At 44.0% G+C, this 23522-nt stretch overlaps 1 protein-coding gene across 1 annotated transcript in view; it reads left to right on the top strand.

Moving 5' to 3' along the window:
• The window catches only part of SLC9A6 (solute carrier family 9 member A6), a 50744-nt gene extending 47024 nt beyond the window's left edge, over positions 1–3720 (top strand). The window contains exon 16 of the mRNA NM_001101146.1: positions 1041–3720. Within this exon, the coding sequence (NP_001094616.1) occupies positions 1041–1313 (273 nt within the window). The 3' untranslated portion in view covers positions 1314–3720. The remainder of the gene's footprint in view (positions 1–1040) is intronic.
• Positions 3721–23522: the final 19802 nt, after the last annotated feature.

Genomic DNA, 23522 nt, shown 5'->3' with positions numbered 1-23522 from the left:
GGGTATCCTATGTTTTCACACCCTGAGCTCCCTTGGGGCTCACTGTGGGCTGTGGCTGCAGTTTGATGGCTGCTGGATGGCAGGTATTCTTTCCTTCCTGAGTTTCCTCAGGCTCACCAGCTCACATTGGAGGGCTGCAGTTTCTTGCTGACTGTGACATCATTGTTTACTGATATGTGGTGGTGGTTTAGTTACTCAGTTGTGTCTGACTCTTTGTGACCCTGTGGGCTGTACCCCACCAGGCTCCTCTGTCCATGGGACTCTTCAGGCAAGAATACTGGAGTGGGTTGCCATTTCCTTCTCCAGGGGATCTTCCAGACCCTTTCTCACTATGCACATGTACATTTTTTAATTAACCAAAATGGCACTATATATCCTGGACACTTTTCCCTCTTCTGGAACTTTATGAAATTATATTCTTTTTGGCCCCCAAATTTCCATTAGAACAAAAGCTTTTTGAGCTGCTTGACAAGTATGTAATGAGGGTAGTGAAGGTTCAATATTTCTAGGCATTGTTGACATGAAAGTAAGCGCTTCATTTATTTAAACCTATTCAGCAATGAATTGCACTTACATTTAGTGAATACTTTTCTGTGTACCCCAAATTGTTAGGTGGTTGAACTACAGCATACAAGGGATTTAGAGTCTAGTGGGGGGAGATGTGATGCAGATCCCTGCATGTGCAGCTATGAAAAGGGGTAAGTGCCACTGTAGGGAGAGGGCTAAGTGCAGGCTGCTAGGGAAGAACACAAGAGGGCACTAAGCTAGCCTTGGACGATCAAAGAAGACTTCTGGGAGAAAGTGACTTTTAAGTGAAAACCTCAGTGATAAGTAGGAGCTAATACCTGAAGGAGGGGAGAGGAGACAGGAGGTAAGAGAAAGCAGTAGAGATTTTGGCAGCTGTCAAGCACTTCAGTCTGCAGGCACACAATGGGGCAAGTGGGGTCAGAGAAAATACAGCATCCTTGAAAATTCAGCTATTGGAAATGTTTCTTTAATTTTTCATAATAATTCTCAAAACTTGTTTTATTTGCATTTAGAACCAGGAACAGTTGAAAGACGATGACTCTGATCTCATCCTCAATGATGGTGATATTAGTTTGACGTATGGCGATTCTACTGTGAACACTGAGTCAGCATCATCCGGTGCCCCTAGGAGACTTATGGGAAACAGTTCTGAAGATGCCTTTGATCGGGAACTTGCCTTTGGGGACCATGAACTGGTCATTCGGGGAACACGCCTGGTTCTACCTATGGATGATTCTGAGCCCCCCTTAAATTTGTTAGATAATACGAGACACGGTCCAGCCTAAGCTTACTAGTTACTCACTTAGTGATCTGTAAAATTTGCACATGTGATTGTGAAGAAATTCGTACTACCTAAAAAGTCCCAGTGCATGTCTCTGAATGTTTAAGCTATATAAATGCTATTTATTTATATAGCATTGAAAGACTATAAATACCCTGTACAAGGCAGATTGTGAACAAATTCTTCATTTTACTTTTTATTGGCCACACTATGTAGACTGGACCTGTTTAGAAAGTTAATTTCACAGTGATGTCTTGTGTTCTGTTAGCTTTATGTCTCAGTTCAGGTATACAAGGTGACAGATTTACTCTTTCTTATATTTACCTGCCACTTAACCAGAGCACCAAGTTCTTGTGATGTGAATTAATTTTGTCTTGTGGGAGGGGAGGGAGAGGAAGGAGGGAGCACTGTTTCTGGGGGAGCCCAGGCAGGAGAAGTTGCTTTGTTGGAAAGTTATGTTGATTGCTGCTGCCTTTGTCGTGACCTTTTTCTTTCCTTTTTGTCTGGTGGCCTGTTATGGTGCATGAGGCCAGTGGCTTCGGATCTTGCCCATTCAGGTTGGGGAGTGAAGTGCTGGGGCCCCTTTTCCCCTTTGCCGTGAAAAAGTAAATTTTTTGGCTCCAGTACACTGCTACTCAGAAAAGAACGCTATGCATGACTTCCAAGACTTTGTTTCTTTTTTCCAGACCAAGACCTTGGAAAGAGTTGCACCATCCAGCCCACTTAGCCAAAGTATAGTTGTATATAGTTCGGAACACTTGATTTCGATTTGGAGGGGCTGGGGTGGGCAGAGGACAGGAGAAGTAAGGAGCGTAGTGGTTTCAGAGAGCTCTCCCCCCAAATCTGTAAATACTCTATACCAGATAAGTTTAAATGAGAAACTCGATTGCTGCTTACTTTTTGATTATGTACTTTATCTGTATAGCAAGCTTTGTGGTCAGAAGTTTTTATACCAATTTAAATCGCTGCTCTTTAGCAGCCAAACAGGAGCAAAATGTAAAATTTTTGAATTGACTGTGTCTACTTGTCATTCGTTAGTCTGTAGTTGATGTTAATTTATGAATCCATGACCGTTCCACAGGACACCACAGCCAGTCAGGAGAGAATACAGCGCTCCCGAGCTTGTTGTGAGGACGGTTCTGCCTTTGTGTTACCAGGTGTAGTTGTCTTCATGTTCATGTGACTTTTAATAGGAAATACCTAAGCTGCCATGTTTGTTTTGTTTCTTACAGTTTTCAAGGAAGAGTGTATAACAATTGCCCATTTCATATGCAGAGTATGAAAGTGGATTCTATTTTGTAATGCTGCAAATACCTAACAGTGTATTGAATGCTTAGCAGAGGGGATCCTTTCCAATGTTGATTCTGACCTGTCAGAGTTTTGGAAGAAAAACAAACTTCTGTAGGTTTTTTCCCCCTCAGGTCTGAGTAGCATTGCCTTAAATCTTATCCAATTTGAAAACGGTTTTGTTTATGTGATGTTCAAATTGTCCAATGCAAAATATCTTTCCAAACAAAATATACTTATTTTCCCAAAGGTTTTCTTGCTGTGATGCAAACACTCCTTGCGGTTTTAAGGGAATTCTACTGTTGATCCCTTGAGTGGCAGCTCTAACTGTTGGCATAGCCATTTGTTATGTAGTGGTAGCGACTTTCCTGCTATGCAGGAACCCGTGAAGTGTGCATTTTCTATAATGTGTGCCTCTTCATGCCGTCAGTAATTTCTTGTTAACATGTTTGAGGGGCTTTGAACTTCAGCGTCATTTACCCACAAAGTCATTCACGCTGTAAAAGGTTATACAAGGAATTCACAACTACCTTTTTTATCCTGTCAAGTTACTGGGCTCACTTTATGAAAATGACTGTAAATACTTAGCATGACAAATTCAGTAACTTGTCTGTTTCAGCATGCATGAGACTTTTTCTTAGGGAAACTGATAAAGCTTGAGTCAACTGAATCTGCCTTCGTACTTTATCAAAGGGGAACCAAGCCTGCTGTGCTTAAATCAGCATCTGGAAGATTCTCCTCTCCTCTAATCTATGTGTGCATCTCCAAGCAAAGAAGAAAACAAACTCTGCTCATCCATCTGTTGGTTTAAGACACCTGAATGAACCTGGATGAGGTAGAGCAGAATTCTCATCATGCACAAGTAGGACTGTTCTCGGACTTGTTTTCCTGTCCTTTGTGGACCCTACACGTGTGAATGACTTGAACGTTGTGTCTTTTCAAGTTATTTTTTAAGGTTCCTTGGCATTGTATCCTAGTTGTCCGTGTTTGGCAGTGTGCTGTTAAAGTAATAGACTTTTAATCTTTATGTATTTTTTTGTTTTCCCTTGGAGGACTTGGACAGACGTTATAGTGGTTTCTTTTAGGAAAATCTGTCATTAAAAAAATTATAGCCTTGCAAGTAACCATTCATGGTGTTTGAGTCACAGTTTATTCTAGTAAGAGGTAAAGAGTGCTGACTTCATTTATTTTTCTACCTATATACCTACTGGGAAAGGGGGAAGACTGGTGTTTTTTTTAAAAAAGCAGCAAACAGAAACCTAACAGAACATAACTTATGGGGTGGCACATTTTTGGTGCTTATGTGTAAGGCTGGATGTGTTTGCTCATGGGCACAGTTGGACCATTTAAGAAATATGATTCAAAGCAGTTGAATTCTGTTATATTGATTTGTAGCCTGTTAGCTCAGTAATGGATAATGTCATGAACATGTTAACTTCCATTATGTGGGGAGAGTAAATTCTGTAAAAAGTTAGGTAAGGTAGTTCCAAGTTGGGTTGAGAGTACAATCACACAAATAGTCCTTTTCCAAGTTAAAGACAGGTCTTGCTTATTGTGTGTAAGAAGTTCTCTAGGTTGGGGTTTGCTGACAGTCACTTCGCCTAGTCCGGTAATGGCACCAACCACACCATGATTGTCTTTTGGTGCCACCCACTCCAGCTCCCTTGCTCATGGTCCTTGAGGGGCCCAGGTGGTGGCCTCCACAGCACAGGCTTGTTTCTTCAACCAACTCATGTTTTCTAATTCACACATAAAACCTTAACATTAAGTTTGAGAAAGTATATTTGTTTATCTGACTCAATGCACAAGTGTTTGGAGATGAAGATGTAAAAGCCTTGACTTAATCAGAAAGCCCTTGATAGGAAGTACTTCACACAAATGATGCAGCGTTGATGTGTGAGGCTTGCAATAAACTGGGAATGACAAAAATAGTCATTCAGTCACTAAGTAGTTTGCATTTTGGGGGCCCGCTTAGGTCTAGGCAATGTGTATGAGAGGTATTTTTTTCATTTCCATTTTAACTTAATCTTCATAATGCCGGGAGGGTATATTCCATTACTCGCTTTTCACTGATGAGGGAACTTAGCTGGGAGGAGTTTGATACACTGCTAGTAAGTGACAGAGCCAGGACTCAAATCCAGTCTTGACTCCAAAGTCTACATTTCTTCCCTGCTACTCTAGTAGCTCCAGTGCCAGGTGACAGGCTACTCCATCTTGAGTATTAGTAGAAGGATGATGAAGGCAATTACAGATGTCTGTCCTGCTGCCCACCCCCCACTTACTTGTCATCAGGCCAGGGTAGGGCATGAAGTCTCAGCTCTGTTCCTCCATTTGATGCACTGTTGGCTGCCAGACACACGTTCCCTGGTTGGGAAATTTCTTGAATTCTTAGTGAAGTGCCCCCTTGTATCTCTGAGTCCATGGACAAGGCAACGTGGCTAACACCATGCCTTCACAGTGTGCCTGCCAATATTTTCACTAAGGAGCCCACCTTTGATGGCAGAGCATGAGGTCCTAAACAATGGCTGTGAACCCACACAGAGTTTGGTATAATATTGATAGAAAAAGCCCAGGCTCTGGAGTTACACAGACCTGAGTTCAAATCTAGACTCTGCTGCTTGCTTATAGTGTAACATTGACCGCTTACTGTTGCCAAGCTTTTGCAATTTCTTAGCTGTAAAGTTAATTCATTTAAGAAATATTTGTGTATTTACTGTGCCCCACATGGTGGCTATAGCAGCAAACAGCAATGGTCCCTGCCCTCACAGCAGGGGATGCCAGTGACCATCTCATGGTGTTGCTGGGAATCATTCAGGCAAGACACACCAAGTGCCTTCTGGTGGGGGAGTACGTACCTCAAGTAGCAGACAACACCAAATACAGTCATCACAGGGTGGAAAAGTACAGGAGGCTCTAAGCGGGACTGTCATTTGGTCATGGGGGATAAGGAAGCTTTTCCTGATGATGAGATATTTAAGGTTAGACCACAGAATAAGCAGAGGGTCAAGCAGATGACAAGGTGAGGATGAGAAACATTCCAGGCAGTGAATAGTGACAGCCTCTACCTGTAACTTCCACACAAATTCATTCAGTCAAATAGATATTGAGTGAAACCATAACCAGGTACATATAGTGAGGAAGAAAATAGATGGAGGCAACCCTCTTATACTCACAGCTGAGTGTGCAAGACAGGAAGTACCCAGCACTCATAACGAGAAGCACCTTGAACCCAAACCTGTCCCTGCAACTTCCTCCCCTTCAGCCCTCTCCCACCAGCCCTCTGAGGCACGTCCATGGTCCTCTTTGGGATCACAGCCTTCAGTTATTGGAAAAGAAAAACTGCTGTGTCTCCCCTGAGTCTTTCTGCCCCTAGACTGACAATCTCATTGCCTTCCTGTATTTCAGATGCTCGCACTAGGAGTCCATTGTTCTAAACATATTTGTGGATTCACCTGAGACCATGTTGGCTTTTTGTTTTAGTGGCATCATCTCCCTCATCTTAAGTGTCACCAGAAAGTCTGAGCTGGCTTCCTGCCTTCATGGAACTTCCAGTTGGGGAAAGCCAACCATAAATAAACAAATATACACATCAAGTAATTAGAGGTTGGGATAAATACCAAACAGGAATCAGGTGAGAGGTACTGGGTGAGGAGGCAGGGGCTGGGTGGCTGTGGGAGGGCTCATCGAGGAGGCCTTGCTCAGGAGCTGATATTAAAACCAGGGCTTGAAGGAACTGGCCAGGCAGAGGACAGGGGAAGAGTAATGGGAAGTTCTGGTTTGGGGTAGATGCTCAACAAAAGTTTGCTGAAAAGGAGCAAAACATCCTCATACCCTTTACTGAGTTGGGTTTGGAAGGCCAGCATGGTGGAGTGGGAGAACAGAATGGCCAGGTTTCAGCCCTGCCTGCCACTGGGCACACTGAGGAAGCTACTTAAACCTCTCCGAGCCTGTTTCTTCCTTTATAAAATATGACAGGTCGTGGATCCAGTGAACACTTACTGAGCTACTGTCGTGTGCCAACACTGTGGTAGGTACTGAGTTATGATTCCAAGCCCAAGTAGCTGCCAGATCTGATTGGGGGATCAGATGAAGTGATGTACATGGAAACGTTTTGACCAGGATTCAGAAGGCTCTTGACACTGAGCTTGAGTATTCCGCCAGGTGTTGTGATGAGGTGCTACATGAATAAAATAGGGAAAACTCTCTGCAGGCCATGCTTCTACTGTGAGCGACTTTCCTTCCGAATCTCCAGTTCTGCAAGTTGGAGGGTTCCCAAGCGGTTGCCACGGTGAAGGCTGAACTCTGAGAACTGGCTTAGCTGGGGCTGTCATGGCTGGAGCCTGACTGCCGTGAGACCTGACAGTTTCTGGACAATTCTGTGTACTGAGTGAAAGAGCCCCTCTCCTTGAGCAGCACCGCCCTGCTGTCCAGGAGCCCCGCCCCTGGTGTCCTGCTCGTTTTCCACTGCTGTGGTCTGATGGTGTGAGTCCCACTCAAGAGACAGCTTAGCAGTGCAAGTTCTTTCTTTTTGTAGTGATGGAAAAACACTTTGAAAGCTCTGTGAGCGCTTCTTGGAAACAAGGTTTAATTTCTCCAGATTTGTTGGAACTGAAGTGGTCCACTATGTGTTTAAATACTAATCCTACCAAAATTGCTTGACAAGTATTCAACTCTTGGTTGCTTGGGGAGTCACAAGGCTTTATTACATGATTTTTTTCTTCATTTGAATCTCCTATACAGCTGCGTTTCCATGTGCACTAGGCAAAAAGCACGTGAGCTGCTTTTGCATCTGAAAAATCCGGAGGACTTCTGTCAGACAATGAAAGCTGCCTGTTTTTCCCATCTGAGAGCTTGTTTGGTGTGAGAAAGTGAGATAATGGTGATCAGACCCCCTGTCTGCACTACACAATTGTTTTTTAACACTTTATTGAGACCAACAATCAGAGATCCATTTTCTAAGGGGAACCAAGAAGCTGATATTTAAACATTTGAGCCCACTAATATTTCACTTCCTAACTTGCCTGGAACCTGTGAATAGTAACATGGCAAAGAGAATTACAGTTGTAGATGAAATTAAGATTGCTAATCAGCCAACCTGGAGATGGGGAGGTTATCCTGGATTGTCCAGTTGGGTCCAGTCCAATCCCATAGGCCCACAGAATTAGAGAACACTACTGGCTGTGTTCAGAAAAACACATGTGACACCAGAAGCAGGGGTAGACACATGCTTCAGTGCTGGTTTGAAAGAGAGAGGAAAGCAGTCTCTAAAAGTTGGAAAAGGGAAGGAAACAGTTTCCCCCAGATTTTCTGGAAGGAGGGCAGCCCTGCTGACACCTTGATTTGAGCCCAGTGAGACTGTCAGACTTCTGGCCTCCAGAACCATAAGGTGACAAGTGCGGGTTGTTTTAAGGTGCTTTGTTTGTGGTGGGGCTTCCCAGGTGCCTCAGTAGTGAAGGGTACGCCTGCCAGTGCAGGAGACATAAGAGACACGGGTTTGATCCTTGGTTCAGGAGGTTCCTCCGGAGGAGGGCATGGCAACCCACTCCAGTATTCTTGCCTAGAGAATCCCACAGACAGAGGAACCTGGCAGGCTGCAGTCCATAGGATCGCAGAGAGGCAGACACGACTGAGAGACTAACACTTGCACTTCGTGTTTGTGGTAAATTGTCATGGCAGCAATAGGCAACTAACGCATTGCCTCTGAGGGAGAGGGGCTTGTTTTTATTTAGTTCTGAATGTCTGCTCTGTGTCAGGCATTGTGCACGATGCTATGGGTACGGAACTGCACAAGATCCAGAGTTCACAGTCCAGTGGGGTAGACTAGCAGGTATACAGACAACATGGCACTGGGATGGAGGAATGTCCGGATGATAAATGCCCAGCCCTGAGAGGGGTCAGGAGGCTGGGGAAGGAGGCCCTGCCATTTCTGTGATGTTAGCCTATCTTTAACAAATGCTTCCACATTACTCACTGTTGTCAGGAATTTTCCCAAGCCACCATGCCCACGCGCTGGCCAGGGAGTGGCAGTGTGTGGAAGACATGACCATATTTGGGTTCTAGAAAGCTCGCTCTCATTGTGGCTGCAATGGGAATGATGGATTATCTGGACAGACTAAGAGTGGACACAGAGATGATGGCTTAGCCTAGTGAAAGAGGGCATGGCCTGGACTGTACAAATGTCAAGAGTGGAGAGGAGGGAAAAAATGCAGGAGACATGCACAGGTGCTCCATAGATTCAACAGGACTTGGAGACTAAACGTGGTGATTGAGTTGAGGGTGAGGGGTGGTACAATGATTCCCAGTGATCTGGGTTAGGCAAGTGAGTGGGTAGAATGGTAGTACTATAATTTTATTTATTTTAAAAATTTCATTGGAATACAGTTGCTTTACACTGCTGTGTCAGTTTCTACTGTACAGCAAAGTGAATCAGCTGTACATATACATATATCCCCTATTTTTTGGATTTCCTTCCCATTTAGGTCACCACAGAGCATTGAGTAGGGTTCCCTGTGCTATACAGTAGGTTCTCATTAGCTTTCTATTTTATACACATTAGTGTGTATATGTCAGTCCCAATCTCCCAATTTATCCAACCTTGCCTTCTCTTTTTGGCATCTGTATGTTTGTTCTCTACATCTGTGTCTCTCTTTCTGCTTTGCAAATAAGTTCATCTATATCAAAAACCTTTTATGACAAAGATGTTCAGAGATGTAGGCAGTAAAGATATGAATCCAGTTTTGCCTCTGGAAGGTAAGAGAAGATGGAACCCAATCAGGAAAAGCAGAGTAAGAGAAAATAACTCAGGGCCCCAAATGAAAAAGCTGGGAGAGGACACAAGCTTGGAAAACACTAGGACTTGCAATCTATTCTCCCGTTATGACCTAAGAACATCTGGAGCTTTCTGCTTGGGGTGGCGTCTGGGGAAAATAATTGCTTTAACCAAAGTACAATAGATGGAGGAAAAAATAAATTATTTTCCTTTCTTACAAAAATACAGAATACTTCCAAAGTTCTCAGGGAATGATGGGTGGTGTTAGGAAACTTTAAAAAGTGTGTCACTCTGGATTTCAGTGTATCCTCCACTGGTCTGGGCAGGAGATGAAAATATATGTTGCAGGCGCTCTAAAGTTCTTAGCATTTTCTGGGAGGGTCAAGGGCCAAGAAGTGAATCCAGGATCTGGAAAGGAAGCCACTGCTAGCTGGCCGGACCCTTTCTGGTTCTGGGGAGGTTTACGTGCAAGCAAGGAGACGGCTTCACTTTGTGCTTCTCCCAAAGGCTGTTGGGACAGTTCTCCAGCGAACCCAGTGGAGCATCCAAAAGCCCTCTGGTGTGCTGTCCTCAAACACTGTGTCGTTCACTTGCTGAAAGCGTCCGTGCCGGGGCTGCAGTCTGTGTGGACATTTGAGCCAAACAGCCACTGTGGGACAGAGTTCATAAAAGATGCAGATATTCAAACTTTTTAAAGATTGATTTTTGCCTCAAGAGAAGGAAATCAGCAATTGACAGTAGAACTGACAAAAGAAAGCACAGAGGCCTATATTAAGATGAAGGAAACATCTGGTTTTTGTTTTCTTAACTTTTATTAATTCATCTGAGGTGTGACTCACCAGCTCACCAGCCAATGTTTCCAAAATGAAGTCTTCGTTGCCTCCAGAGTCGCTGGGAAAAGTCACTTCAGAACTACCTTGAGAGAAAGATGATCCACAGAGAGCTGTCATTTAAAAAAAAAAAAAAGGTAATGTTGATCCTGTTAGGTATTTCCTAAAGTTGCTTCTGTGTTAACTCATGACTGCTTTCCTTCCTCAGTAGGATTTTATTCCCCCATCTAGAAACTGTAGGACTGATGTGCTGATCTAAAACTGTGTATTAAACCTCATGAAGTATGCCCTTCAGCTATTGAGAACACTTAATTGATTCACCTGAGTCTTTCCCTGTAGAGAGTGGGGTTAGAAGTACAGCCCCCGGGAAGGTGAAAAGTCTCCTCTCCCTCTCCCCAAGGTTTCCATCAGCCGACACTAATCCCACCTCTAAAGGGAGACATCAATGAAAGAATAAGATTACTTGCTGGGGTGAGACCCTACCACCATCCGGGTTTGTGATGCTGTGTTCTCACCCATTTCTCTTGATGACTAACGTTACATTTTCAAGACAGCTGGTCAGAGTTCACAGCTGGCCTCGAGTTACCATCCAGGACAAATCTGGCTGGTCTGGGTAATAATGCAGCCATCAACTCTGCTCTCATTACACTATACTCTATCCAGCTGAGCTGTACTCTTTTTGACCCATTGGTAGGGAAGTCAGTGTGTTCATGCTCAGTCGCTAGGTCATGTTCGACTCCTTGCAACCCCATGGACTGTAGCCTGCCAGGCTCCTCTGACTATGGGTTTTTCCAGGCAAGAATACTGGAGTGGGTTGCCATTTCCTCCTCCAGTGGATCTTCCTGACACAGGAATTAAACCCCGCATCTCCTGCTTCTCCTGCATTGGCAGGTGGATTCTTTACCACTGAGCCACCTAGGAAGCCCAGGGATGTCAGTAGGGCGATTCAAACCTCTACCATTCATAGGAGACCAATTAGTTGATTCTACTAATCATTCATTCACTCACTCATTCAGCAAACTTTATCTGAGCACCTACCCAGGGTCCTGGCAATTCAGCAGTGAATATGGCACAGTTCCTGCTTTCAAGGGGCTCACAGTCTAGTAGTGAAGACAGGCCTATAATAAGATGAAGTACTCTTCTGTGATTCCTGAGGAAGGTGGCATTGAATTGAGTCTTAAAGGATGAGTTAATTATATAAGCCCAAAGCACAAGAGAGAGATTTAGACTTTGGGAGTAGATGAGCTCACCAAGAGAAAGTATATAATAGAAAGAGTCCTAGACAAAAATACAAAGCAACAACAAACAGACAAGCAAAACCAGTCATATTTAAAGGGATTAGAGAGGCTAGTAGAAAAGAAGAGTGGTGTTAGAGATATCAAAGGAGAAAAAGACTTTTTCATTAGGAAGGGACCTCCAGCAATGTCAGAATCAGTAAAGAGGTCAAAGTCATACAAAGATAGAAGAGCATCCACTGGATCCAGGAACGTGGAGACCAATGGTAACACTAAGGGAATGGCAAAGCACATTTGGGGGAAACCTATTGAATGCTTGCATACTGGAGGTGAGGAAGGTTAGGGTGTTAAGGATGACTGCCAGGTTTCTCTGGACTGAGTTACTGGTAGGTAGTAGCTCCATTCACCAGGATGGGGAACCCAGGAAGAGCATATGCTGGGGAGAGGGAAAGGGAAAAAGTTCAGGTTTGGACATACTGAGCATGATGTACCTGTGTGATATCCAAGTGGAGACATCCAGTGGGCCATCGACTTTATGGGTCTAGAGCTTGAATTTCCTAGTTTGTAAATAAAATGGACTAACAAGGTAATTTTTTTTTTCTGTAGTGAACTCCATGCCATCTTTTCATCATACCCTTAACCAGGATCCATTACTTAACTATTTTTTAATTTTCAGTATTTCTCTGTGATTTCTCAACTGGTTTTATTTGAACCAGGAGCATCTGTACATACAGTTTCTGCACCACACATTTAAAGCCACTTCTAAGGAGAAACACGGAGAAGGCAATGGCAACCCCCTCCAGTACTCTTGCCTGGAAAATCCCATGGAAGGAGGAGCCTGGTGGGCTGCAGCCCATGGAGTCACGAAGAGTCGGACACGACTGAGCGACTTCACTTTCACTTTTCACTTCCATGCACTGGAGGAGGAAATGGCAACCCACTCCAGTGTTCTTGTCTGAAGAATCCCAAGGACGGGGGAGCCTGGTGGACTTCTGTCTATGGGGTCGCACAGAGTCGGACACGACTGAAGTGACTTAGCAGCAGCAAGGAGAAACAGAAGAATTTGCAGCTTCATAAAAAGTAAATAGAATAGCTCTTCTCTCTGCACTGAGCCAGTTGCCCACCTGTCTTCCATAACATTTATTCTAAGGAGGCAACGAAAGAGTAGCTTTGAATCTATCTTGATTATAACAACACCTAATGTCAATATTTATGGACAGTTATCTGATTTGATATTAAATAAAGGACCAAGGATAAATATTTAAATGATATGACTGAATTTGAACACTAGTGTCTACCTTGGTCACTCGGGACAAGAATTGTAGCACCTGCCCCTATGCCAGACACAGGGGACCCTCAAGTCCTTTTACGTGAAGGAGAGTCTGTGTCTAGGCATCGCTCTTTCCTTCTACAGATAATCTTGAGTTCATGCCAGCTTCTGGCTCATGTAGTTCCCTACTCTAACATAGTCTTTATGTCATGTCCTGTGCAGTGAATTAAAACCCCAATCTTCTTAAAGAAAATGATGTCACTGGCTTGCCCTTTTCTCAATTCTCCATCAGATTGAATTTAGATATGACACTGACAAGATCAATAGGGTAAATGATCAATTTGTATGTGTCTGGTCCAATGGCATTATTTTGAGTCTGTTCTAACCATAAAAGCAATGTTTCTAATAATAATAAATAAGTTTTATTAGGTGTTGTCACAGGTGTAAATGTTTCATAAAGATATCACTCCAGTTGTAAATCATATACTTGAATTCATACTCAAGTCACCTCATTAAATACCAAGAAAAACTATATCTTTCATATATATCCTGGTCTCAAGTGACTTTAAAAAAGGAGCAAAGGGAAAAAAAATTAAAAAAGGAGCAAAGAACAGAAACCAAACTCAAACCCCAGTCACTTAAGGCTGAACTTGAAGAGACTGACAGGAATATGAAACTTTTCTTTATCTCTTTCTTTAATCTTCCTTTTTGAGATCATATCCTCTAATTTTTCATTATCTTCTTAGGTCCATTTGATTCTTCAGAAATAATAGAAGCTGAGAAATGATCCAGACTCTAACCAAAAAGAAATCTCTGATTTACTGAGGAAATTTTTATATACAACAACATTTGTCCTAAGTGTTCAGTTCTGTGAGTTTTGAAAACCACACACACAATCATGTAACTATCACCACAATCAAGATACAGAACGTTGTCATCACTCCAAAAACCCCCGTGTCCATTTGTAGTTAGTCCCTTCCCCACCCTAGGCTCCCGGCAACCACAGACCTGTTTTCTGTCCCTATAGTTTTGCCTTTTCCAGAATGTCATATAAGCAGAATCATATAGCAATGCAGCCTTTTGCAAACTCTTCGTTTTTAAAATTAACAGTATATTTCAGATAATAAAGATGAATACATATTCATTGTGGGAAAATGAAAATATTTAACAAGAAGATATAAGAATGCTTCCCAAAGAGAGCCACTTTTAATGTTTTGATGTGTTTCCTTCCAGTCTTTTTTCTGCATGCGCATTATGAACTCCCACATACAGAAACAGACAAGTACAAAATTGGAATCCTACTGTATACAGGATTGGGGATTTTTATGTTGGATTTTGTAACAATATTGTGAGCTGACTCAGCAGTTCCACTCCTGGGTGCATACCCAGAAAAGATTAAAACTCTTAATTCAAAAAGATAAATGAAGGCTCTCATCAAAAAATCCACAAACAGCAAATTCTAAAGAGGGTGTGAAGAAAAGGAAACCCTCTTGCACTGCTGGTAGGAATGTAAATTGATACAGCCACTATGGAACATAATATAGTGAAGTGAAAGTTGCTTAGTGGTGTCCAACTCTTTGGACAATTCTCCAGGCCAGAATACTGGAGTGGGTAGCCTTTCCCTTCTCCAGGGGATCTTCCCAACCCAGGGATTGAACCCAGGTCTCCCGCATTGCAGGCAGATTCTTTACCAGCTGAGCCACAAGGGAAGCCTGTGTTACAATACGGTATGGAGATTCCTTAAAAAACTAGGAATAAAGCCACCATAGGACCCAGCAATGCCACTTCTAGGCATATGCCCTGAGGAAACCAAAACTGAAAAAGACACATGTACCCCAGTGTTCTTTGCAGCACTGTTTACTAGAGCTAGGACATGGAAGAAACATGGATATCCATTGACAGATGAATGGATAAAGAAAACTGTGGTGAAAGTGAAAGTCACTCAGTTGTGTCCGACTCTTTGTGACCCCATTGACTACACAGTCCATGGAGTTCCCTAGGCCAGAATACCGGAGTGGGTTACTATGCCCTCCTCCAGGGGCTCTTCCCAACCCAGAGGTCGAACCCAGGTCTCCCATATTGCAGGCAGATTCCTTACCAGCTGAGCCACAAGGGAAGCCTGTATTACATATATGCAATGGAATACTAATCAACCATTAAAAGGAACACATTCGAGTCAGTTCTAATGAGCTTGATGAACCTAGAGCCTATTATACAGAGTGAAGTAAGTCAGAAAACAAATATCGTATATTAACATACATGAAATCTAGAAAGATGTTACTGATGAACCTATTTTCAGGGCAACAATGGAGATGCAGACATAGAGAACAAACTTATGGATAAGGGTGGTGGAGAGGAAGGAAAGGATAAGATGAATGGAGAGAGTAGCATGGAAGCATATACACTACCATATGTGAAATAGATAGCCAATGGAAATTTACTGTACAACTCAGGGAACCCAAACTGGGGTTCTGTAACAAACTAGAGGGGTAGGAAAGGGTGGGAGGTGGGAGGAAGGTTCAAGAGGGAGGGGATACATGTACACCTATGGCTAATTCATGTTGATATATGACAGAAATCAAACCAATATTATAAAGCAATCATCAATCAATTAAAATAAATAGAATTTTAAAAGATACATGAAGTCCAGTGTTCATAGCAGCACTATGAATCAAGAGATGGAAGCAACCTAAATGTCAATCGACAGATGAATGGATAAAAGAGATGCGGTACATAGACACACACACACACACACACACACACACACACGATGGGATACTGCTACGCCATAAAAGAATGAAATAATGCCACTTACAGCAATACAGATGGACCTAGAGATTATCATACTAAGTGAAGTAAGTCAGACAAAGACAAATATATGTTATCACTTACATGTAGAATCTTAGAAAATTCATACAAATGAACTTTTTTACAAAACAGAAAGAGGCTCACAGACATAGAAGACAAACTTATGGTTACCAAAAGGGAAAGGGGATGGGGATGGATAAATTAAGAGTTTGGGATTAACATATATACATCACTATTCATAAAACAGATAAACAGCAAGGTCCTACTGTATAGCACAGGGAACTATATTAAATATTCTATGATAACTTATAATGGAAAATAATCTGAAAACATGCATACATATATGGTATAACTGAATCCCTTTTCTGTAACATACAGAAACATTGTAAATCAACTATACTTGAATTTAAAAAGAATATTGTGAGTATTCTCTTAAGGATTAACTCTTCCTTGAGGGGTTGGAGGCAAAGAGCCCAATCCGCAGGCTCAGGAACAGACAAGAAATAGCAGTAAGAGTCACCACGACCCAGAGAAACAAGATCTAGAGCTGCCTTGGCAGGCCCTGGGGTGCTTTGCATGTGGTTTCCTGGGCTGCTCAGTTCCATTTATTTTCATTCAAAGCCTGTTTTCTGTTGTTGTCACAAACACAGTCCCAGGATGAGTTCAGTGCCTGTTCCCTCTGGGGCCCAGCAGCACCTCAGGCTCCTCTCCGCAGAGAACTTTCACACCACATCACAGTTTGCTTATTTACTGTGTCCACCTCCACCAGTGGAGAGTGGCCCCCTCAGGCTCAGGCACCTTTGTCTGACTCGATCCCCCAGGCCTGTGGTGTATTACTCAGCTACTTACTAAGAATGCCATGAAATGAACAAGTGCACAAACCCAAGACGAAACATTTTCTTCACAGGACTGGTTGCCACCACTCACTTTTTTTTCTCTTCTGCTTTGTTGTTTTGTTTGGGTTTTTTTGTTGTTGTTTATTTTTTATTTTTTAATTGGAGTATAATTGCTTTACAATGTTGTGTTGGTTTCTACTGTACACTGAAGTGAATCAGCTATAGGTATGCATACATCCCCTTCCTTCTCGAACCCCCTCCCACCCTCACCCCCATTCCCGTCCCTCCTGGTCATACCCAAAACACCAAGCTGAACTCCCTGTATTATAACAACAGCTTCCCACTAGCTGTCTGTTTTACACATGGTTTATATATGTCAATGCTATTCTCCTCATTCATTCCACCCTCGCCTTCTCATCTTGATTTACACTCAGAAAAACAAGGAAAAAATATCTTTGGGGGCATTATTTTTGGTGGCCATCAACAGAAAGGGTGCTTTTGCTTTCAAATGCCTGAGTAATTTCTGACTCACAGTTTGGTCACCTGGCAAGATAGCCAATGGATCAACTTGGGCTAGGGCTATGCCTCATGCATTGCCCTGTGGAGCCAGGCCAAAGTGAAGCTGTCAAGGAGATGTAAACTGCAGAAAATGGACCTGGTGGGGAGGAAGAAAGAGGCAGTCTGCTCAGAGTTGCAGTTGATAAGCACATGGACCCCTGAGGGATTAGGTTATTGCTTTTGGATGGCCAGATCAGCCCTCATCCTGGCTGCCCCTCTGGGCCATTGGGAGAAAATTGACGAGTGTGTATTGAAGAGCCAGGGTAAGGTGAGCAGAGTAGGGTGAGGAGGTGCAGAAGGCAGAGTTCAGACGGGTTCTTGGTGTCCCCCTTTTGATCTTAATCACTTGATACTTTTTCAATGTGGAATAGTAATAATAAGTTGCTGCTGGACCGAGTACCTCAAATGGGCCAGGGGCAGGGTTTAAGCCCTTTACACTCATAGCTTTGTTGAAATCATCACAAGCGTCCTCTGAAGTAAGCCCTATTATTGTCTTTCTTTTACAGAGAAGCCAAGAAATTCAAGCTCAGAGAGGTTCAGTGAATGTCCAAGTTCACATAGCTGTTTAGTTTTCAGTGCCTTGGTGACAGTGACCACTCTATCCGTTGTTGGCTGTTACAGATATTATCACTAGTTTTTTAAAAAATGTTTATTAATTTTTGGCTGCGTTGGGTCTTAGTTTGTGACACCACAAGCTTCTCTAGTTGTGGCATGAGGGGCTTTAGTTGCTCTTTGGCATGTGGGATCTTAGTTCCCTGCCCAGGGATAGAACCTGCGTCCCCTGCATTGGCAGGAGGATTTGTAAACCACTGGGCCACCAGGAAAGGCCCTGTTATCACTATTCTTAATCAGAAGAGATGACTGATACCATAGACTCAAAGGCCGAAAGCAGGCTCTGAGATGCCGATTCCCATGAGCCTCACCAAGCTCATAGGGGCCAGCTCAAATGGGGTGGGTTGCCCCGACTCCCCTTTCTGTCTCTTCAAGACTCGAGACTCAGGAAGGTGGCTCCCTGGGTGGTGGGAAAAGTTATGCTGTGCTTGTGTTTGGCTCCTTTCTTGGTTCCCACAAAATGCCCTTCACATTTTCCATTTTCTGAGCACTTTTTGTGAAACAGCTATGATGTGGTTTGGACAGTTATTTGTAGCCAGGAGCCAAGTCAAGCCTTCCTCTGGAGGAAAAGCTGGAATCCTTTAAGGGTCTTGTCAGCGCGCACGTAGCCCACAGGCCCCTGCTCGTGGGCGCCGAGGCCAAGCACAGAGCGCTCATTTGATCCCCGCGCCGCTTCTCCGCCTGAGTGGTATCAGCCTGGCTGGGCCTCACAGGGCCTTCCTGCCTCCAGGGAGGCCTGCGCTGGAGCCTCAGATACGCCCATGCTGCTCTTTGTGGTTTAGGGACTGCTGCGGATGGCTCAAGATCATTTCCCTTTCTGTCTTTTCAGCAGCTTTTTTTTTCCCCGCCCTGGGACCCATGGAGAGTCTTTGAAACAAAATCACCCTCGTGCCAGGAATCCCCACAGCCTCCTTGGGAGGCATAGATGAGCACCATATGCTGTTTATAGAAAAATAAATGGCTTCCCCCCATGAAGCACATGGGCCTGAATCACTGGCTAACCCCTCTTTTACCTTAGCAGCTGGAGCAAGGGCCCTATGGATGAGGATGTGGATGTGGAGAGAAATTTGGCTTGAAAAAGCCCCAGTTTGTTTGTGTGGGAGCCACGTCTCCTAGTGAGGCAGGTGGTGGACAGACCAGTAGCCCCGGGTGGTGCCAAATGAGGGAGGAAGAGAAGGGAATAGGACCTTCTGCCTCCTTTCACTTAGACTTTCAGAGGGGTCCCTCTCGCTCTTGTGACTCCTCCCAGCATCAGGAGCCCCAGGCATGGTCAGGGGAGGGGAGAAAAGAATCTCTTTTCTTGGACTTCCAACACCATAGTGCTTGGTTTAGGCAATACCTGTTCATTCATTCATGCATTCATTTGTCAAGTGATTATTGATCAGCTACCACAGATACATCGTGACATCACACAAAGTCCACCCCAACCCTTTATCCACAATGAGGACTCAACAAGGGCATTGGGCCAAAACTAAATGTCTGGAAGTGAGACAGGCTGCAACCCGACAGCCTGTGCAGCTAGTGAGTGGAGGCATCAGTTGCTAGATTTCAGTGGGGTTCCATTTATTCTTCCTTCCTTCCTTTCTTTCTGTCATTCATTCGGCAAACAATTCCTGAGCATCTACTGTGTATCAGATGTGCAAGGCACTTGGGTTATCAGAAGGGAAGACCTGGCTCTCAGCAAAGGGCATTTCAGATAACAGTAGCTAATACTTATCACACCCGTACAATGTGTGCCAAGAACTATATACTGAGTGCTTCCCATGACTTATCTCTTTGAAACCTCATTCTAGAGCTGATGGAGAAGTCTGCACAGATGGGGAAAACTGAGATTCAGACTCCACCTTGTTCCAGGTCACCTTGCCAGAAAGTAAGTTTGAAAAATCCAAGTGAGGTCAAACACCTGAGGCTGTACTCCTTGTGTGTGGCTGCTTGCTGCTGGGGGAGGTCCGCTGCAGCCCACAGTCCAATTCAGACCCACCCACCACCTGCCTGTTTTTATATTACCTGAAAACTAAGAGTGGCATTTACATTTTTAAATGGTTGGAAAAAATCAAAAGAAAACTACTTCATGACATGCAAAAATTATATAAGATTCAAATTTCAGTTTCCATCTGTAAAGTTGAATTGAGACACAGCCATGCCAATTCTTTTACCTGTGGGCTAAGGCTTTTCCATTCTAATAGCAGAGTTGAGGAGTGGTGATAGAGGCCTTACGGCCTACAAAGTTAAAAACGCTACCTAGCTCTTTACAGGAGAAGGCAATGGCACCCCACTCCAGTACTTTTGCCTGGAAAATCCCATGGATGGAGGAGCCTGGTAGGCTGCCGTCCATGGGGTCGCTAGAGTTGGACACGACTGAGCGACTTCACTTTTCACTTTCCTGCATTGGAGAAGAAATGGCAACCCATTCCAGTATTCTTGCCTGGAGAATCCCAGGGATGGGGGAGCCTGGTGGGCTGCGGTCTATGGGGTCGCATAGAGTCGGACATGACTGAAGCGACTTAGCAGCAGCAGCAGCAGCAGCTCTTTACAAGAAGAGTTTTCCAATTCTCTGGCCTTATAGGTCACTGGCAGAAAAAGAAGCAGATCTTAGCCCTTGTTCCAGAACCCTGCCCTCCCATCCCACCCTCTTAGCAGATCAGGGAGATCTCTAGGAAGCATGTCCATGATGACCACCTTTGAGTTATTTTCTGCACTTCTTTCAAGGGTTTATGAAGCCTGAAATATTTAGGGTGGTATTAGAGTTTTCCTCAAATGTTTAGATGAAAATGTAGACAGCAGATCTGGGGTTATTGGTGAACAAAGGCCTGAGCGCAGTCCTGCTGGTCTTTGCTGAGAGGTGCCAAATTATCTCGGTCTCCACTGGGAGCGGCCTGCAGGGCCTTATATGGTCATAATCTCCTAACCCGGGCTTGTCTTCCTCTGCAGTATGGTCAGATCCACTTTTAAGGTTATGTGCGAACATTTCTGGTTTCCCTGGTTGCTCAAGCTGTGGGGAATTTAACTTTTGCTTCCCTTGAAGGAGAGATGAATGTTGTCCACTTCTGCATACATCTTATTTGTCCATGAAAGATGACAACTGCCCTCTTTTTGGCTTTCATCTCCCTTCTCATTTGTCTGTAGATGGAAGGAAGCATTTTTGCAAGCGTGGGAGCAGGGAACATGTGGCTTCATTATCCTAGCTGTTTCCCAGGATTAGTGTGTTTGAAGAGATATCAATACAAAAACGTTTACAGCACACCCATAGGCAACAGTTACTGTGTGAGGCATTCCAGGTGTATTATGTTACTCAGACTTCACAGCGTTCATTCATTGAACAGATATTTATTAAATGCTATCTAAATGCCAAGTCCTGTTCTAAGCCAGGGCTACAACAGCAAATAAGCTAGTCCCTTGTGGAGCTAACCCTCTAGTGGGAGAGGCAGCCAATAAACAAGTAAAGAAATAGCACAGATCATTATAGACTGTGATGAATGACATAAAGCAAAATAACAGTGTGCCAAGATAGAGTAATAAGAAGATCTACCCGAGGACTGGGGTGCCATAGAAAGCCTCTCTGAAGAGAAGACATTTAAAAGAGACCTGAAGGATAAGAAGGAGCCATCTGGAAGACTATCAGTAATTGGACTGGGAGGCTTGGTGTATAAAAGTTGGACTAAAGTTCATGAAAGAGTTATGCCAATGACCCATTTGACTGGAACCTCACGCTGAGGAACCCAGGGCTACAGATGGTTGTGGTCTAGAGACCTTAATGTGGAGACCTAACTTAGGCAAGCCCCGGAAAACATAGCTCTGGTTCAAAAGAAAACACCTGGCAATATGGTGCTCCCACTACTGGACATCCTAATTCCGCAAATGCTTATGGAGCTCTTCCCATGAGCCCAGTACTGTCTAGGCTCTGGAGATCCAAAGATGTATCAGACAGCAAGGAGTTCGTGGTCTGCTTGAAGAAATCAGCCATATAATCAAACAAATGACTCAACGGTATGGTAAATACCATAGGAGAAATATGTACAAAAGAGCCATAGGTAGCACAGAAGGGAGGGTGCTGAACATATTTAGGAGGGTCAGGGAACAGACAAAGGAGGCGGAATTTTGACTTTTTTCATTGAAGTATAGTTGATTTACAATATTAGTTTCAGGTGTACCACATAGTGATTTAATATTTTATAGATTATACTCCACTTAAAGTTACTATGAAACAATGACTATATTCCCTGTGCTGTACAATGTATCCTTGTAACTTATCTTATGCATATAAAGAAGCTAAGTTTTAAAGGGCAAGACGGGCCTTCTAGAACAAGGAACCCCACGAGCAAAGGCCTAGCAGCATGAAACCACACAGCCCTGGACCTTCGGGAATTAGAAGTTGTTGTGTCACGTAGTTTTGAGCCTGGAGTATGAGATAGAGAGTGGTGGCCTTGAGGTTGGAGATTCTAGCAGGAGCAGGTAATGGGAGGGCTTTGCGAATAAGTGTCGGGGATTTGAACTGCACTAAAGGTATGTAAACAAAAGAAACAGATCTCCCTGCCTATTTGCCTTGATAATGTCCCTCTTGTTGCCTAATCCGTTAGTTTAGACTCGAGTTTTTAGGAAGCTATGATATTTCAAAGAAACTGCCTGATCCTTTTCTAGACAAATTTCATGCTTTTGGAAGTAGCTTTCTCCCCCTAAGTAATTTCCACTTTCCTTACAACTTTTCAAAGCATCTACCATATGGTATTTCTCCCAAGTGAGAGATTATTACCCCCTTTATTTGGGGGGTGGGTAGCTGAAATGAAGTCATCTGGCCACTGGATGACAGCTGCAAGGGGAGATGTGATGGGGTGGGGGAGAGGCAGCAGGCCCACCATCTGAGCTGGCCCCTGCTCTGTGAGGGACTGACCCTGCTCAGCTGCCCATGGCTCCCTTCCCTTCCCTTGCTTCCCATTATATAAGAGCATTTTTGCAGCGATGAGCTCTGGGCCTGTTCTGAATATTTTAGGTGTCGAACATCCTGTTTTTCTCTGAGTAATGTGACCCTGTCAGTGACCCACTGCATTTCAGAATGACATCATGGGATTCAACTGAGAACGGTTGAAGAGAAGTGATTATGGGTGTCTAGGGACCTCAGCTTGTCCTTTTACCTTTCAGCAAGTTTGGAGATGCTGAACCAGAAGAAGTCTGCAAATGAGCCTTCGCTTTGCACAGGGCAAGGGTCACCAGCTATGGACTATAGGCCAAATCCAGCCCAAAGAGCCAGTCAGGCTCAGGCTGCTTTGGCAAATAAAGTTTTATTGGCATTTAGCCACGCTCATTGGTTTGTATTTTGTCTCTGGCTGCTAGAGCCACAAAGGCAGAATTGAGCCTGTGGGACAGAGCCCACAAGGCCCACAAAGCTGAAGATATCCACTATCTGGCCCTTTCGGAGAAAGTCTGCCCAGCCCTGCCCTGAAGCCCTCAGCAATCCCCTCCCGCTCAGGACAAGAACTGTGACATTAGTGGCCTCCCCCGCCCCCGCCCCTCCTCCCCAAACACCTGGCACCACAAAAAAGTAGAGATGGATTTTTAACAAGCATATCAGAGCTTTCATATTTCTTCAGTGACTTCAGAAATTCTACCTTCATTAAGTGAGTGTTGCCCTTCCAAGAAGTCCTCTCTTGGGAGATTGCACACTGCTTCCAGGGCTGCTGCCAGCACGCGTGACATAGTCGGGGCTGCTCTTCCCAGCCAAGTTATACAACACCTGAGAAAACCCCCTTCACCTGCTTTTTGGGGAGCCACGGTAGCCTGGCCTTATTGGAACATCTGCCTCATGGGCATGGATCAGACGTTGACCAATTGTTGAGAAAATGCCGTCTAGTGATGAGATTATCCCAAGAAATTGGCTGCAGGGTCTGAAGTAGTTTTCCTAAAAGGTGATCCACAAACAAATTCTTCACAGGCTACTTTACCTCACCCAAGGAGTTGAAAGTCAAGGTTGTATTCTGTAAACACCTTTGGGGATTTTGCTGCATGTTTTCCTG

Source organism: Bos taurus, unplaced genomic scaffold (assembly GCF_002263795.3).
Source record: "Bos taurus isolate L1 Dominette 01449 registration number 42190680 breed Hereford unplaced genomic scaffold, ARS-UCD2.0 Super-Scaffold_1723_ScbfJmS_2085, whole genome shotgun sequence".
Lineage (NCBI taxonomy): Eukaryota > Metazoa > Chordata > Mammalia > Artiodactyla > Bovidae > Bos > Bos taurus.
Note: the sequence above shows the minus strand (reverse complement) of the source record. Positions and strands in the feature narration are given on the sequence as shown.